At 35.1% G+C, this 17,639-nt stretch overlaps 2 protein-coding genes across 2 annotated transcripts in view; both read left to right on the top strand.

Annotated features, from left to right (window-relative positions):
* The first annotated feature begins 1,064 nt into the window (after positions 1-1,064).
* LOC134250206 (elongation factor 1-alpha) lies at positions 1,065-4,917 on the top strand. The gene is made up of 7 exons (XM_062732563.1): positions 1,065-1,178; positions 2,244-2,416; positions 2,555-2,723; positions 3,086-3,264; positions 3,368-3,647; positions 3,804-4,060; positions 4,329-4,917. Exons 2-7 carry the CDS (start codon positions 2,273-2,275, stop codon positions 4,686-4,688), a joined length of 1,389 nt encoding a protein of 462 aa, XP_062588547.1. The 5' UTR covers positions 1,065-1,178; positions 2,244-2,272; the 3' UTR covers positions 4,689-4,917.
* A 1,803-nt stretch (positions 4,918-6,720) lies between these two features.
* The window catches only part of LOC134250175 (xanthine dehydrogenase/oxidase-like), a 29,508-nt gene continuing 18,589 nt past the window's right edge, over positions 6,721-17,639 (top strand). The window contains exons 1-14 of the mRNA XM_062732525.1: positions 6,721-6,770; positions 8,031-8,170; positions 8,297-8,466; positions 10,786-10,940; positions 11,324-11,403; positions 12,125-12,183; positions 12,548-12,734; positions 14,736-14,815; positions 14,990-15,136; positions 15,482-15,584; positions 16,062-16,204; positions 16,497-16,607; positions 16,745-16,811; positions 17,442-17,545. Coding sequence (XP_062588509.1) covers positions 6,721-6,770; positions 8,031-8,170; positions 8,297-8,466; positions 10,786-10,940; positions 11,324-11,403; positions 12,125-12,183; positions 12,548-12,734; positions 14,736-14,815; positions 14,990-15,136; positions 15,482-15,584; positions 16,062-16,204; positions 16,497-16,607; positions 16,745-16,811; positions 17,442-17,545 — 1,596 coding nt within the window. The remainder of the gene's footprint in view (positions 6,771-8,030; positions 8,171-8,296; positions 8,467-10,785; positions 10,941-11,323; positions 11,404-12,124; positions 12,184-12,547; positions 12,735-14,735; positions 14,816-14,989; positions 15,137-15,481; positions 15,585-16,061; positions 16,205-16,496; positions 16,608-16,744; positions 16,812-17,441; positions 17,546-17,639) is intronic.

The following is a 17,639-nucleotide window of genomic DNA, read 5'->3' as shown; positions in this document are numbered from 1 at the left end:
AACCAAAAAGACTTCGTACCATTATTACAGTCTTTAAAGGGGGTGGGGGGGGGGGGGGCTCAAACCCAAGAAATATATTATTCTCAATGTAATAGTTATGCAATTTTTTCATTTAAGTAATTTTTATTACAAATATTTTTATGAAGTAGAATAGTGCTCACTGCTGAGATAAAGTCTTTTTTCTACTTATTTGGCTTAAATTGCTGTTTAATATCTCAGTCGCCCACAGACCAAAGAATCTCCACCGATATTTCCTTACTGTTATGTTTTATGTGTTTTAAATTTTGTTGGCGGATTCTGTTTTCGACATTCTGTGATATTTTTACCTAAATAAAATGAAATGAAGAAAAACTTCACATTTTTGGTATAATGTACGTTTGTCTACCCTTCGGTATTTTATTGGCGGATCATACGTGTAGAGGATTTCAAACTAAAATATATGTCAATTGACATATAGTATTTTCCTTTTCTATGATAATGTTTTAAAATAACGGATCGCAACTCCGCAAACCCACCCCACCTCCACCCACCCACACAAACTCTAGATCCGCCACCAATCAATGATCGATCATGACTTCGCATGCTTTCAGAATATTGTGCAATTGGTCAGGGCCATGCATGTGCTTCTAGTTTTATTATGACTGGCTCTTATATTAAAACATTTGAGTGATCTGGGGAAAAGTTATTTTTATATTTTACGTATAATGTTTGGTATTTCTAATAACCCATTATGACATATTAATGCATTTTAATAAATAAAAATAAACTTAAATTTTACCAAACACTCATTTAGAATACAATGAACATGATACTTTTTGTAGCTTGAAAGAATAAATTGATATTATTATATTAATTCAAAATAAAGAATAATTCCATCGTTTTCAGTGGTCGTTTTCACCTGACTTTATAATAATCAAATTATATGTAACACTTCCTAAATTATCAGCCTTTGACTATTCATATGTAAACCAATCTCATTAACATAATTAATAATCAATAATAAATATTCTTTTTATTAATTTAAATAAACTAATACTTGATCTATAAATTACCAACTGACTTGTTTTGTTTCTTTTCTTTTTTGGGGCTTTTAGTGGCACCGTGCAAATCCTTTGCCGTGACGTTTTCAACACGTGACTGCCCATTCTCTTTCCTTTTTGCTGTGGCTGATTGAGAGAGTAAGTACAACGTGGAATGTGTGTTGAAATCTGACTTAAATCTAATTATTTAAATGACATCCATGAACTTTTTTGATGTTATTTCTTTTACATACATGTTATTTGTTAGTTTGTAGGATTTTTAGTCTTCATCCATTCGTAGTTTTTTAAATTTTTCTCTTTCAAAAAAATGGTAGCCGGCTGAAACAATTTCTGTCGCCATCTTGAAATTTCATCATGATAAAAAAGAAAAATATAATATTCATATCGAATACATGTGGTGTCTTAGTGTATCAATTCTTGAATTTCGACCGTTACTTCATAAGGTTACCAGTCTTTTCCTGAGCAGTAGTTATTTATCCATCTTGACCATGTTGACTTGACAAACGACCATTGATTAGACTGACATATTGCCATGCTTGTCGGTGTATTTAACGCTGCACCGTTTGTATCTTGTATTAAAGTGAATATGTATACATTCCTTTTTGAAAATCTATTATTGGGAACTAAATTTAATCATAAAAATATTTCATAACAATGGCAGGGTTACTGGGTGTCATCGTGTTGATAAGCTTGGAGAAAAAAGGGGGGTTATGCTCAAGTCGGACTTTGAAGAAAAAAACTGAACGCATTGTTATTTGTAAGAGTAAATGAAAAAAATAGAGGCTTGTCTAATATGAAAAAAAGATCACTCTTAGAGAGTAGAGTGCCGAAGTTATCTCACACGTGTTGATACGGCGGCCATCTTGGAAAGGCTTTTCGCCATGTGCTAATAGAAAGAAGTGTATGAAAAGGAATCCTGTGTAACTGCTTGGTCATACTACTCTCTATGATGAATTGTAATTTGGTTTAACATTAAACATTAAGTTTGAATGAATATTATGTAAGCAAGTGTAGGGACATACACTTGCTTGTTATTGATACCTGTTGTATCTGGAGGTGCCATTACTACAAGCATATTTTTTCCTGTCAAAAGCTAATCTATTGGGCTTTGTCAGTCATTGCCTCATTGCTTTCATTCTTCAAGATTGTAAAGTATTAATATTAAAAACTTGTCAGTATTGATATCTTCTTTGTAAATTTCAGGATCAAGAGATTAAAAATAAGGAGCAACAATGGGTAAAGAAAAGGTTCACATTAACATTGTCGTCATTGGTCATGTCGACTCTGGAAAATCTACTTCCACAGGCCATCTCATCTACAAATGTGGTGGTATTGACCAGAGAACTATCGCTAAGTTCGAAAAGGAAGCATCTGAGGTATACTTGAAAACAAAAATCATGGTGTTTTGAATCTTTCTTTTCATTATTTAAAAAAAAAAATGAAGTTATGATGACAAGTATTTGTGAAAACATTGTAGATCCAAGTAATGAAATACCGATATTTGAAATTTTCAGATGGGAAAAGGTTCCTTCAAATATGCCTGGGTTTTGGACAAACTGAAGGCTGAGCGTGAACGTGGTATTACCATTGATATTGCCTTGTGGAAGTTTGAGACCACCAAATATTTCATCACCATTATTGATGCTCCCGGCCACAGAGATTTCATCAAGAACATGATTACAGGTATACCATTGCCATTCATTCAAAATCAATATCTTGAAATCAAACCGTAAAGGAAAAAACATGAAAATCATTGGTGAGAACTCGTCCTATAGCATAATGATGAGGTAGTTTTTTCGATACAAGCAATTCATTGACGAGAGTTCTGCAGGAAACTAACATTTGCCATCTGCCAATGGTTTTTAAAATTTGGTCCAAGTTCTTGGGAAATTTAGCAGTACAAAAGCACAAAAAAAAAATTTGGGAAGTAACTCTTAAATTTTAGTAGCAGGAATAGATGGCAATATATTGCATGATTCCTACCAAATCTGAGGCCCAAAAAAGCCTTGGATCAGAATATAACCCATCTCTGTCTGATTTTACAGGAACATCACAGGCTGATTGTGCTGTGTTGATCATTGCTGCCGGAACAGGAGAGTTCGAAGCTGGTATCTCCCCCAACGGACAAACTCGTGAGCACGCACTGTTGGCTTTCACCTTGGGTGTTAAACAGCTTATCGTTGGTGTCAACAAAATGGACAGCACTGAACCACCATACAGTGAGGTAAGATCGCTACATGAAAAATATAATTACTATTGCTTTTTGTGTTCTTGCAAAACCTGCATTATGGAAAAAAATGTAATTTAAAACTTTTGTTTTAATTCAGAGCCGTTTCAAAGAAATCAAGGGTGAGGTTGAGAAATACATCAAGAAGATTGGATACAATCCAAAGGCTGTACCTTTTGTGCCAATCTCTGGATGGCATGGAGACAACATGATTGAGGCCTCAGAAAAAATGTCCTGGTACTCTGGCTGGGAAATTGAAAGGAAGGAGGGAAATGCTAAAGGAAAGACTCTGATGGAGGCTTTGGATGCTATCCTGCCACCAAAGAGACCCACAGATTTAGCTCTTCGTCTTCCACTCCAGGACGTATACAAGATTGGAGGTAAATTATCTGTCTGGGAATTGGCAGCTGTATTAGAAATATTTGCACTTCATTCATATGTTCTGTTAAATGAGAGAGGAAATGAGCATTTCTTTAAAAAAGAAAAATTACCCAAAAAAAGCATAAAGGCTATACATGCATTGATTTTTACTTCAGGTATTGGAACTGTGCCAGTCGGTAGAGTGGAAACTGGTATTTTGAAACCAGGTATGGTTGTCACATTTGCTCCCCCCAACATCACCACTGAGGTCAAATCTGTTGAAATGCACCACGAGTCCCTCCCAGAAGCTCTGCCTGGTGACAACGTTGGTTTTAACATTAAGAACGTCTCGGTGAAGGAAATCCGTCGTGGAAACGTCTGCGGAGACAGCAAGAACGATCCACCAAAGGGTGCCAAGAACTTCCTCGCCCAGGTAAGAATAATGGATAATTGATTAATCCATGTACTTAGAAGTAATATCGGTAAAGTTTTGGTTTCCACTGAATGTAAACCTCAGCAAGGTTAAGACAATCATTTAACTCTGAGCTTTTTATGAAATTTGTAATTGGAAGTTCAGATTGTTGTCGTGTACTTGGGCTAATGCATTGTCCTGTTATGAGCGATTTTGTTTACCTCTGTGTGATATTGCAGTATTTGGTCAGCTGAGATCTAGATACTGAATATAAGCTTCTTTATTTTAGGTCATCATCCTGAACCACCCAGGTGAGATCAAGAACGGATATGCACCTGTCCTTGATTGCCACACTGCTCACATTGCCTGCAAGTTTGTTGAAATCAGAGAGAAATGCGATCGTCGTAGTGGAAAAGTTTTGGAAGAGGCCCCCAAAATGATCAAGAGTGGAGATGCCGCTATGGTCACTATGGTCCCCAGCAAACCCATGTGTGTTGAGCCATTCTCCAAGTACGCACCTTTGGGACGTTTTGCCGTACGTGACATGAGGCAGACCGTTGCCGTCGGTGTCATCAAGGAGGTCGAGAAGCAGGAAGCCGCCCAAGGCAAAGTGACCAAAGCCGCACAAAAAGCCGGTGGAAAGAAGTGAAATTTGCTGAACTTAGGAACCTTAAAATCCCATCAGCTATTTAATTCTAATTTAAAGAGAAATGACAAAATCATGCCACTATTTAATTTTGAAAGACCAAAGCAGGTCATTTATTGGACAGTCTGTTATTTGATGAAAAATATACATCGGAAGGAAGTAAGACGGAAAGAACAATTTTGTTGTAGTAACAGAATTCATTAATTATGTCAAATAAAAATTGGATATTTTAGTACTGTCTCTTTATTTTTGCCATAATTTATGAAGCACGGTGAAAGGGTCGAAGTTTATGATGCTAAAATTTGAGTCTTGGTCATTATCATGTGTTCATAAATAGTGGTAAATATTTCTGAGTGTTAGGAGATTCCAGTGTTATTACCTGGTCTGAAAGTTTTTGTTCGTTTTTCTGACTGAACCAAATTGATTCTTGAGCAAGAATTGCTTGAAGCAAGTTTTATATGGATAGAGTTAACAAAAAGACCTTGCAGTTGGATAAAGTAGTTGGCCTTTGGAACATTCCGACAGGGTTTGAGTCTGTCATGAGAGTGAATGATATTGTAATTTTAATAAGGGACAAGGGAAATGCATGTAATAATTTAAAACAAAAAAATCAACTGTAAAGTAAATGACCAACAACACATAAAATGCTGTATTTGCATTGTTATTGTTCTTGTGTACTATAACCCCGTTCTCAACTTCGTAAGATAATAGGCCTATTACATTTGTGTATATATACAAGAAACATATTGACGCAAGCGTCAAAAATCGGCCGCAAACCAATTAATTAATTCTTTCATATAAATTAGAATCTGAATTCTTATATTTATCTGTTAATTAATATGTATCCCTGTGACATAAATTAACATTTGAATGCGACATCGCAGGATTTTCTTCAGTACATAATACATGTACATTGCTACATGTACAATGTATTTAAGCAACTTAAAATTTGCGTTTAAACAAAGTTTTTAACCTCGTTCTCCAGATGAAAAAAATTAATTAATAGTTGTTTATTCATGGAAAAAATCGACAAAGAATAACTGAACGACATTTTAATATTAAATAAAACGTAACAACTTAATGTCATTTGTGAGATGTGGCCGGAAAAGGCTTGTTGTAAAACGCGCTTTACTTAGCCAATCTTCCATGTAAACAAACGCTTAAATGCCTTTGTCAATCAGGATTGGATAATTTTATGAATTATGATTTAAAAATTAAGAAACAACTGAATTTTTTAACTTGTTCTAAAAGAACGATTCACTAACCCTAATCCATCGTATGGTATGCAATTTTTTTCTAAGACGTTCAGACGTGAAATCTCCCATGAGGGCAGATGCTAAACTAACCCTAATGATGCATGTTGAATAATGTGCGAGGACTAATGGATTAATTTCTCAGATGGAACCCGCGAGACTAACCCTAATTTTGAGTCTGAATATATAAATGTTTAGAAGGATTATGTTTTATCCTAATCTCTCAGGTGGGTGCAAGACTAACCCTAATCAGTACGTATATATTATAGGATTTAAAATCTTCCCATTTCAGAAAAGCTTGATGATAGTACAACAAATCATAGTCCAATGAGCGCGAGGACATAGAAATATATATAAAATCTTGCTTTAGACTACTGGGCCAAAAAGCTGAAACTTATGTGGAAGCTCCGGTAAGTTAGTACAAGTGACCCCGGGGGTACCCACAATCGAAATCACTATATAGGTTGAAAATCCAAGCCATGAGCTATGCATAAGCATTTGCTAATGCTTTATGATGCTTACGCATGATTTCTATTTTACTTGATTGATAAAATTTCTCGAACTCCTGTGGTTGATGGATTAAGGTATGGGGTTTTTCTTCAAATCAGAAATGAAACCCGCGAGGTACTTTTATTTGAATTTTGAGGAAATCTAGACAAAAATATATACCGGAACTGTTTAGATGACGCAATGTGTGGTTTTATCGATGAAGAGAGTTTTTTTTTTTTTTTTAATCAAGGGCAGGTAACTCTTCCTTCCGAACATATCATGTGATAAGTAAAATGGAGGAGAAGAAGGCGAACTCGCTGAGCTGCCCAGTTTGTTCAGCATTGTATGTATCTTAGTATTCTAATTTTAAAATTTATTTTAAAGGTCTACCCCCTCTATACTATAAAATTGTACAGAGTGGTAGACCAGTCACCTATATTATATCTTTCATCGTTTACGTGGTTATTAAATGGAAAAGATTTATGATAAAGCATGATAAGGGTGATAAATTAGACTGAAACGGGAGGCGGTGAGCAAGGGAGGTTTTGTTATCCCTCTGTGGCAACGCACTTTGAAAAATTTCTTCACAGTGTGTTAAAATTGGGACAAAATCAACGCACTTTGAAAATGTTTTTCAAAGTGCGTTAAATTTAGGACACACTCAACACACTTTGAAATTTTTTTAAAGTGCGTTAAGAGTGTACATCATCATTTCTTACCATGGGGAAATTTAACACACTTTGAAAAAAATATGTATAAATCAAAAGTTCTAGACATAGATTTTAGTAATTGAGAGAATGTATTTGGAATAATTATATCTTTCGAAAAATTTGTTGATTTACTTGGACTGATTTAACCTCAGTTAGAACAAGGAGAAGACAAGTAGGTCTCTCAGCCCAACTCAGTTTTTCTTATACATAGCCATCGGTAGCAAATTAAATGTGGACCCCCTCCCCCACCCCCCCCCCCAAAAAAAAAGGTAAGCCTCAATTTTCAATGCCTGTATTATGTATATCTTTGCCAAACATTAGTGTGCTTATCCCCCCCCCCCCCCCCCCCCCCCAACAATGCCTGTGCTACACCCTAATATATGTATTTGCATAACTGGAATGACATTGAAAACTATCAATAAATTTTAGTTCACATAAAATGAATGCAAACGGGAAAAATGAAATACAGTAAAATATTTAAGAGAGAAAGAATTTTCAAAGTATGGAAGAATCAAAATCGCTCACTCTCACATCCTGAAGTGACCTTATAACCGAAAAGTTATCCAACAGGTTATTTATCACACCTAATTATACGATACTTAGTATGCAAGAATATCGACCATACGCACTTTGAAAAGAAATGTAATTTTTTAAAGTGCTTTGATTTGGTACCAAATTTAACACACTTTGAAAAATTTTCTCAAAGTGCGTAATTTTTCAAAGTGCATTGTAACATCCCTCCCCTAACTTTGACAATGTACATTCCTTACCATATTTATGATATATAACTGGCATGTCACCTAAATGATTTTGTAAGAATGAACTAATATGAAATGGTTTATAGTTGTTAGTATCCAAAAAGTAATATATGATATCTTTTAAATTGTTTACAGGCATATTCCACAGAAACAGAACTTGAAAAATGGCATTTTTATGGGCACCTGTCAATCCTGTGGACATTTCTTCAAGTTCAGGTGTAGCAACAGTGTGGAGTCCAGCATTACAATTACTGTTAACGGAAAATCTTACTCGGGTAATTATATTTGTACATAATACTTCAGTGACCAAAAAATAGATATAATGTCCATTGCACATTATATGAGATTTAGAAGACATTCAAATGTTAGTTATTGATAATTGATGTAATTTTTTTTTACAGTTGGAAGTGAGTACTCTGGGTCCACAACATTGAATTCCTTCTTGAGAGATTCCAGAATTTCCACAGGAACCAAGTATATGTGCAAGGAAGGGGGGTGTGGGACATGTCTCGTGCAAGCTAAATTGTATGAACCAATAACGATGGAAAAACAATCCTACGCCGTGAATTCAGTACGTTAGAATTGCTTGAAATATACGTATTTATCATGTTTATAAAATAATAAAAGTTCAAAATAAAATCATACCAGTGTTGCAGTCCAAGACCTAAGTGTATCTTTACAAACTTTCAAATATATTGTCAAGAGCTTTTTATAAAGTTTTTAGCTCACCTGAGCTATTAGCTATAGTGAGCTTGATCTGATCAGATTTTGTCCGGTGTCCGTCTTTATCCGTCCGTCTGTCTGTCTGTAAACTTTTCACATTTTCGACTTCTTCTCAAGAACCGCTGGGCCAATTTCAACCAAACTTGCCACAAAGTATCCTTGGGTGAAGGGGATTCAAGTTTGTTCAAATCAAGGGCCACGCCCTCATTCAAGGGGAGATAATTGGGAATTAATGGAAATTTGGTGGCATATTTTAAAAATCTTCTTCTCAAGAACCACTGTGCCAGGAAAGATTTGAAAATTTTTTCAAAGTGCGTATATTCAATTTGAAAGGAAACATCCTCAGGTAGTGTAATTTTTTGTTCAAATCATGACCCCCGGGGGTAAGGCGAGGCCACAATGGCCGACCAAAGTTTTACATAGAAATATATAGGAAAATTCTTTAAAAATCTTCTTATCAAGAATGACAAATCCATAATTCATCATATTTATATGGAAGCATGCTCAGAGAGTGTAGATTCAAGTTTGTTCAAATCATGACCCCCGGGGGTAGGGCGGGGCCAAAATGGCTGACCAAAGTTTTACATAGAAATATATAGGAAAATTCTTTAAAAATCTTCTCCTCAAGAATGACAAAGCCATAATTCATCATATTTATATGGAAGCATGCTCAGGTAGTGTAGATTCAAGTTTGTTCAAATAATGACCCCCGGGGGTAGGGCGGGGCCAAAAAAAAGGCCGACCAAAGTTTTACATAGAAATATATAGGAAAATTCTTTAAAAATCTTCTTCTCAAGAATGACAAAGCCATAATTCATCATATTTATATGGAAGCATGCTCAGGTAGTGTAGATTCAAGTTTGTTCAAATCATGACCCCCGGCGGTAGGGCGGGGCAAAAAAGTCCGTCCATAGTTTTACATAGAAATATATAGGAAAATTCTTTAAAAATCTTCTTCTCAAGAATGACAAATCCATAATTCATCATATTTATATGGAAGCATGCTCAGAGAGTGTAGATTCAAGTTTGTTCAAATCATGACCCCCGGGGGTAGGGCGGGGCCAAAATGGCCGACCAAAGTTTTACATAGAAATATATAGGAATATTCTTTAAAAATCTTCTTCTCAAGAATGTCAAAGCCATAATTCATCATATTTATATGGAAGAAATGTAATTTTTTAATTGCTTAAAGTTTGTTCCAAATCATGACCCACACAGGGCGGGGCCAGAATGGCCGAATTTTTTACAAAGAAATATATAGGAAATTCTTTAAAAATCTTCTTCTCAAGAATGACAAAGCCATAATTCATCATATTTATATGGAAGCATGCTCAGGTAGTGTAGATTCATGTTTGTTAAAAATGACCCCCGGGGGTATATGGGCGGGGCCAATATTGTTAGACCAAAGTTTTACATAGAAATATATAGGAAAATTCTTTAAAAATCTTCTTCTCAAGAATGACAAAGCCATAATTCATCATATTTATATGGAAGCATGCTCAAGAGAGTGTAGATTCAAGTTTGTTCAAATCATGACCCCCGGGGGTAGGGCGGGGCCAAAATGGCCGACCAAAGTTTTACATAGAAATGTATAGGAAAATTCAATAAAAATCTTCTTCTCAAGAATGTCAAAGCCATAATTCATCATATTTATATGGAAGCATGCTCAGGTAGTGTAGATTCAAGTTTGTTCAAATCATGACCCCCGTTAGGGCGGGCCATAATTGACCAGAAGTTTTACATAGAAATATATAGGAAAATTTTTTAAAAATCTTCTTCTCAAGAATGACAGAGCCATAATTCATCATATTTATATGGAAACATGCTCAGGTAGTGTAGATTCAAGTTTTGTATCAAATCATGACCCCCGGGGGTAAAACAATCCAAAATGGCCGTGACCAAAGTTTTTAAAAATATATATAGGAAAATTCTTTAAAAATCATTTTCTCAAAAATAGCAAATCCAGTGATTGGTCATGGGACTACCTTTTGGATTTAAACTTTACAATAAAAAGGCATTTTCTACTTTTTCCTACCCTTAGTGCTCAGGTGAGCGATGTGGCCCATCTGCCTCTTGTTTAACATTGCCAATATATTATATAGTTACATTGATACAGGAATGTCACTACAGATTTGTGCATAATGAATTCTGTGTCTTTTCTCTTTAGTGCCTGGTGCCGCTGTTCTCCTGTGACGGGTGGGAGGTGACCACTATTGAGGGCGTGGATTCCATCAGTGTTCAGGCGGTCCCTAAACGCCTCGCCCAGTATAATGGCAGTCAGTGTGGCTTCTGTAGCCCCGGACAAGTCATGAATATTCACGCGTAAGTCCTTTTTGAAACAGTGAATTTGAAGTTAACTAATGAATTATAATTGTAAAAAGATAAATTTGGACAAGTCTCAAGACATATTATTTATGTATCTAGGGTCCAAATTAAAGCACTAAAAGTTCTCTTCATTTTAAGGATTCATTAGAATTTGTGGGATCCAATTTTGGTGGAAAATTTACAGGTTCTTGGGGACCTAATTTCCTATATTCACTCAATCTATGAAAGGAAACTCTGTTATACTATTTGTGGAGGATGTAAATTTGTGAAGAAAAGTATTAAAAAATTCCATGAATAATGATCCACCACAAAATCTAAGGATTCCACAGTATGGGACTTACATTGTCATTGTTAACTGTGTGAACATTTTATCACTTCAGACTTCTTGATTACCACGGTGGAGCAGTCACAAAGCAGATGGTTGAAGATGCCTCAGATTCTGTTATATGTCGATGTACTGGTAAGAATATATTTGAATGTTCAATTTACATCTTCATATTCATTATATTTTTAGCTCTACTGGTCAGAGACAAGAGCTCATGCGATAGTAATGTGTCCATCGTTCCTCCGTCTAGCTGTCTGTCTGTCTGTAAACAATTTTTCAAAATGCTACTCCTCCTACAGTTTTGGTCTGATTTCAGTATAACTTGGCATACAAGTAGACTACACTAAGATACATAATTCTGTGCATCAGTTTTAGATTTTGATAACCATGGTGTTGCCATGGTTACTAAAAATAGAAATTTCTGTGAAATACTTTAAAAATGCTACTCCTCCTACAGTTTTGTTCTAATTTCAATATAACTTGGCACACAAGTAGATTACACTAAGATACATGTACATAATTCCATGTATCAGTATTTTTTAATTTGATAAACGATGTTGCCTTGGTTACTAAAAATAGAAATTTCTGTGAAAAACTTTAAAAATGCAATTCTAAATACAATTTTAGTCTGATTATAGTATTATGTGGCATGCAAGTAGTGTACACTGAGATACATGATGCCACTTTTCTCTTCCTTTATTTAAAGTACAAACCAGTAGAGCTACAGTCTCGACAGAGAATTCTGGTTTCAAAACTGCAGTCATAACCTGCAAAATGAAAATAATATAATTGGATGATAGTTCAGTGAATATTAAATGGTAAATTTCAGAATTACATGGAATATTTTTTTTTTAAGGTTTCAGGCCTATTTTGGATGCTATGAAGTCATTTGCAGAAGATGTTCCTGATATAGAGGTATTTGGGCAATTTCACGGTCCCTGTTCAAAAATGTATTCATGTCTGATACATTATTTGCAGTTAAAAACTCATAAAAAGAGGTTCCTTGTCAGGGTGAGGTATGACTTTGCCAATGTTACTTAGGCAAGTTCAAGGTTACTGGCAGGATAAATTTGAACTTAATTTGTGAAAACATGCATGTTTTAGTCTTTAATTTTTTCATGAAACATGATTATTTCAAATTTTCATAACTTCAACTTAACTTAGAATGTCCATGTCACAATTCCAACTTCTCCATTAGAATGTAAGGGCTACTAATCCCTGATTGAATGTATGAATTTTCTTTTAATGTACAAATAAAATTAATCTGGTAAAATAACAGGATGTACACACAAAACGCTGTGATCGGACCGGTCAGACCTGCACAGGAAGTTGTCACAAACAGAGCTCACAGCTAGCCTTAAAAGATGCCCAGTGGTTCAAGCCTTCCACTGTACCGGATCTCATCAAAATGATAAAGGACAACAAGGGCAGAAACTACAGGCTGGTATTTGGAAACACAGGATTTGGTAAGACTTAATTGTATATTAAAAAAAACAGGTATTGGCCAGGTTTTGTTATCATGGAAGTCTTTCTAATTTTGTCTGAATCTCCAACTTGGAGTCTGGAAATTACAGTGGTATTTATAAAAGATATGCTCAAAGGTTGCTTTTGACTGAGAAAATATTTTGATTCTAGGCAAAGGTTTTCTGGACTAGAATGAAGGTAGGGGTCACATGGACTTCAAGTGCAAAATAATTCCTTGTTTTGTGCTCTTTCTTATCTTTCTAAGGCAGGGATTACAAAAGCTTACATTAACCACAATGATTACTTGTTGGCTGAGATTCGTCTGAAGCTCAAGTCAATGTCATTTGAACAAGGTCAAGATCACAGAAACAAAAGTGTTTTAAAAATTCTTCCAGTTCATGACAATATTATACAAACACTGTAGAGACTCATATTTGATACAAAGGATGTCTATGACCTGAAAGTGTGAGAAGCCCTGAACCATTCATTTGGTCGAGTTTTCAAAGATTAAAAGTCTTGCCCTGATCATAACTTTGTAAGTTATATATTGACTCAAAGGTTTCTTTGACCTTTAGATAAGCTTTATGGAAGGTCATAGACAAAGGCATGGAATTGCTCTGAGATATAACTTTTTTCCTGCCATTACTGTAAATCTTTGCCACTGTCAGCTGTACTATCAGTGCTAATGTTATACACTGTAATTCAGGGTTGTCAATAAGAATTAACATTAACATTAAAAATGTATAAAGACATATGGTGTACCTTTCCTTACGGGGGTTAAGGGAGCAATACCAGAATAAATGGGAGGTAACGTCTTTATACGTGTACTAAGTAGGTATTGAAATATTCTGGCCCTCGGGGTTTTGAGGACAACCCTGTATAATTGCATGTGAATATTAATAATTATTTTCTCAAAATATTTACTTTTGAAAGAATGAGTGCACTTTAGTACATCATTTGGAACCTTTTCGGCTACCCATTTTAATCTTTGCATTATAATATATCGCTAAATTAATCTATGATTATTGTGCAAGCATATGCTTTTGATATTTGTGCCTTGAGTTTTTTGTCATACACATTTCTATAATACCAGACAATGCCATTGAAAAGAACATGTATAAGCCTTATATTCCGGAAATTTGAACGGGACCACTATCGAATTTAAGATACCCGCAAATAGGCGGAGACATTTCAATCGCATGGATGTGGAATGTAAACAGTAGCACATAATTATGATTTTTTCACAATCAGATGCTACACTACAAATTTAAATGGTGAAGAAAGAAATTGTGCCGTTTCATGATGCACAATTAATAAATTATTCTAGTGTTTAGGGATGGGGTGGATGTATCGCCCTGCAGACCATAATACAGAGGCGACATGAGCCTTTATTTACTAATCTCACTACCAATAACAGAATTCTTTGAAAACACTCCTAACGAAAAATACACAGTAAAATAAGAGACATATAATCTTCAAATCTTATCAAAATTGGCGAAAAAATCTTTGCGCACAATCTGGAAGTCCGATAGATACTGTCCAAATAGATACTTCAAATGACAAATACAATGAAATGTTCAATGACAGTGTTTGTGTATCGAACCGTGGAATGTCACGTGAGTAAAGTGATTATAATATCAGTCGTTGACACTCGGGGACCTGTTAATTTACTGTAACGGCTAACTTGACGGTAGTTTGGAGACTTTTTAAAAAAATTAAATATAAGCAGCAACTTGGCCAACATTGTCTTTTGGATATGTATAAGTTTAAATTAAAATACACATTCTGTGCAAATGAGACCAATTGCCAAGTTGCGGCTCTATGTAAACAATGTCGCCGAAAACTTGTATGCAAATGAATAACAATTGAAATGTGACAAAACTGTAACTGTTAGACCCCCATCCCAAAAGCTAGTGTCACTTGGCATAATTTAGTACTTTCATGTAATATAATATACCAAAACCTGCTCTTTTAAGTGCACTCATCCTTCTTTTTGCAAATAGGAGTGTACAAGGAATTAGATCCGAAGAATTTTGACGTACTCATTGACCTTCGAGGGGTGACTGAGTTGTATGGAATTGACGTGAGTATAAAGGGAATCAGCGTCATTGAAATTCATTTCTGATAAATTACATAAGCAGAAAAATAACTGTAAATATTCTTAAAATGCTCAGACAATTGCTTGGAAAGATCTGAAATGAGGACCAGAAGACAACCAGCTGTTCATTTTGACATGTTTTTGTTTTGTTTATTTTAGTTTGATCCTACTATAGTTCTGGGCTCTGGCTTGTCCCTGAGTCAGCTGTATGATGTATTGTATCGAGGGTCAAATGAACCACAGTTTGGATATTTCAAAGAGATGTGTAAGATTATATCAAAAGTGGCCACCTCATCTGTTAGAAATGTAAGTTCTCGTAAGTTGAGATAAATTTCTGTAATGAACATGAAATACTGTAGACCAAAATAATTATCTTGCTAGAAGTTTCCACAAGTTTTTGTTTCCTTCTTTTAATCATGAATACTATCTCTATTTCAACTCCTCAGTTGTGAAAGTTAGTCATCAAAGATAGTTTTCATACTGACAGGTCATGAATAAAAGTTGGTGAGAACAATAGCTGGTTTACTGTACAGTAAAAAGCCTGTAAATTAAGTTTATTATTGAGAATTTTTCAAATTAAAGCCATAGTCTATATATATATATATATCTATTACTAATAGGAATTTATCATGTTTGCATTTTAATTATTAGCTTGGAACTTGGGCAGGAAACTTGATGTTGAAACACAAACATCCAGAATTTCAGTCAGATATATACACCATGCTGGAAGCTGTCAGAGCCCAGCTCAATATTGGTAACATACATTTTCTCCTTTTCACAAATCATTCCTTCGCTTTCAGAGATCTTAGAGAGAGTTTTTGGTCTGTCTTGTATCATTTTGCTAGAGTCGGTGTTAACCTGGAGGTAGCTTTTGAAAAGAACCAGAGACTTTATATTTGGTCTAGGTCACATTTCATAAATGAAATGCTACTTTATTATCAACTATGAAGATATTACAAGTCTGAAGTAAAACAAACATGCCTTTTCAGGGATTTTTTTGTTTCCTGGTTGAGGAAAAATAAAAAGGGCTTCTTGAAATATCATATAGAAACAAAAATGTTACTCAAAGACAGAATGACAGATATATTGATGAATGAATGGACAGAACCGGATTATTATTCCTCATTTTTCTTCAGGAAGTGAGGGGGGGGGGGGGGTTGACAAGGATTCTCTAACCATTTTCCAATTTGCTAAAAAAGTTAAGCATTTTGGCGCCTTTTTCTAATTTCAGTTGTGAATGGTGAAACAAGGGTGATTCCAATCTCTGAGTTCTTAAGTCAGGACATGACAGACAGTGTTATAGTGGCCATGTTCCTGAATTCAATCCCTGACAGCCACCACATAAGGGTTTATAAAGTCAACAAACGCACACAGGTCAGAGTTAGACCCCTTTAAAAAGTTGGAATTGAGGTAGCCACATTTCAAATTTTATTGTATCTTTTACAAAAGGAAAAGTTGGAAATGAGGTAGTCACTTTTTAAATTTTATCGTATTTTTTATAAAATAAAAAGTTGGAAATGAGGAGGCCAATCCAGAAATCTGTGTTGGAGAAAACTGGCCTGAGAACCAGAGAATTAAATTTATGTAGCCTAATATCCACGATTCAAAGTGGTATTCATGTAAGCACTAAAAGAAACAGAGAATGTATGATGCATTATTTTGACAGAGTGCCCATTCTGATGTCAATGCTGGGATGAACTTTGATATTGATGTAACCCAGAATTTCAGGGTTAAAAGTCAACCTACCATTGTATTTGGGGGGATCAGCAAAAGCTTTGTAAGTTTAAATATAGATACTTTATTACAGTGTCCTATGTGTATATTGGGAAAAATGCTTCAAATTACAAGTAAATAATTATGTTTTATAAATGAGCTATTTGCTAACTTTTATAATGATATATACATATGTTAAAGGTACATGCTACAAAGACTGAAGAATATCTGGTTGGAAAAGCACTTGGTGATCAAAATACACTTATAGGTAAATAATGTTGAATGAAACCAACATTTAATGTGAGTCTGAGTCAGTCTGAACAGTTAGGGACTTCCTATCCCCTGAAGGGTGCATATGTGGATGGGTGGGTCAATTTCAGGGTGGTTGAGTTCCAGCAAATTTTCAAATATTGCTCTATTTTGAGTGAGCTATTTACCTGGTTACAGATCAAAGCTCTTTTAAAATAACTCCACCTTTCTAGATAGAGATAGATGATGAAGATCCTAATTTTTCAGAAATTACATGAAGCTGGATCTAATATGATCCATGACATTATTATTAATTTCAGTTAAGTGTGTCCTTTTGCATTACATCACGATCTTTTGCGACATATGCACCTAGGGTAAACAATTAATTCATGCCCCCGCTGTGTGATTGGTCAACTCATATCATCAACATTGACACTGAACGAACAGTCTGTTGCACAAGCAACCAATCAGGGATTAGAAGAAACTTACATTCATAAAGCTTGCGGTAAGGAGGCGTGTACTATTTACCTTGAGCGCAACTGTCATCATAGGCTGTGACGTAATGCAAAACTGCACACTTTACTGAAATTGATAAAATCTGGTTCAGAACATTGATAGTGAGTATAATATTATCCACTTGTTTGAATAGGAGCTTTGACGATCTTGTCCCAGGAGTTGATTCCAGACGACAGCGACCAAAACCTTACATCAGCAGACTTCAGGAAAAGTGTGGCCATGGGTCTGTTCTACAGAGTAAGTGGTTATTTTCTTTATCTCCTTGACTCAGTGTTGAAGAGTGTTGTTGATGTTGTTGATGTTGTTCAAGTGTCGGCATGCAGGGCTTAAT

This window comes from Saccostrea cucullata, unplaced genomic scaffold, assembly GCF_032062105.1.
Source record: "Saccostrea cucullata isolate Sc308-1 unplaced genomic scaffold, CSIRO_AGI_Scuc_v1 ctg44, whole genome shotgun sequence".
NCBI lineage: Eukaryota > Metazoa > Mollusca > Bivalvia > Ostreida > Ostreidae > Saccostrea > Saccostrea cuccullata.
The sequence above is the reverse complement of the archived record's forward strand: the minus strand, read 5'-3'. Positions and strand labels throughout refer to the sequence as shown.

Bases quoted from the DNA above. Each gene is read 5' to 3' on its own strand.
- LOC134250206 (XM_062732563.1), top strand. From the start codon at position 2,273: ATGGGTAAAGAAAAGGTTCACATTAACATTGTCGTCATTGGTCATGTC. The intron at 2,724-3,085 runs GTATACCATTGC...CTGATTTTACAG, and splicing joins CATCAAGAACATGATTACAG to GAACATCACAGGCTGATTGT. The intron at 3,265-3,367 runs GTAAGATCGCTA...GTTTTAATTCAG, and splicing joins CTGAACCACCATACAGTGAG to AGCCGTTTCAAAGAAATCAA.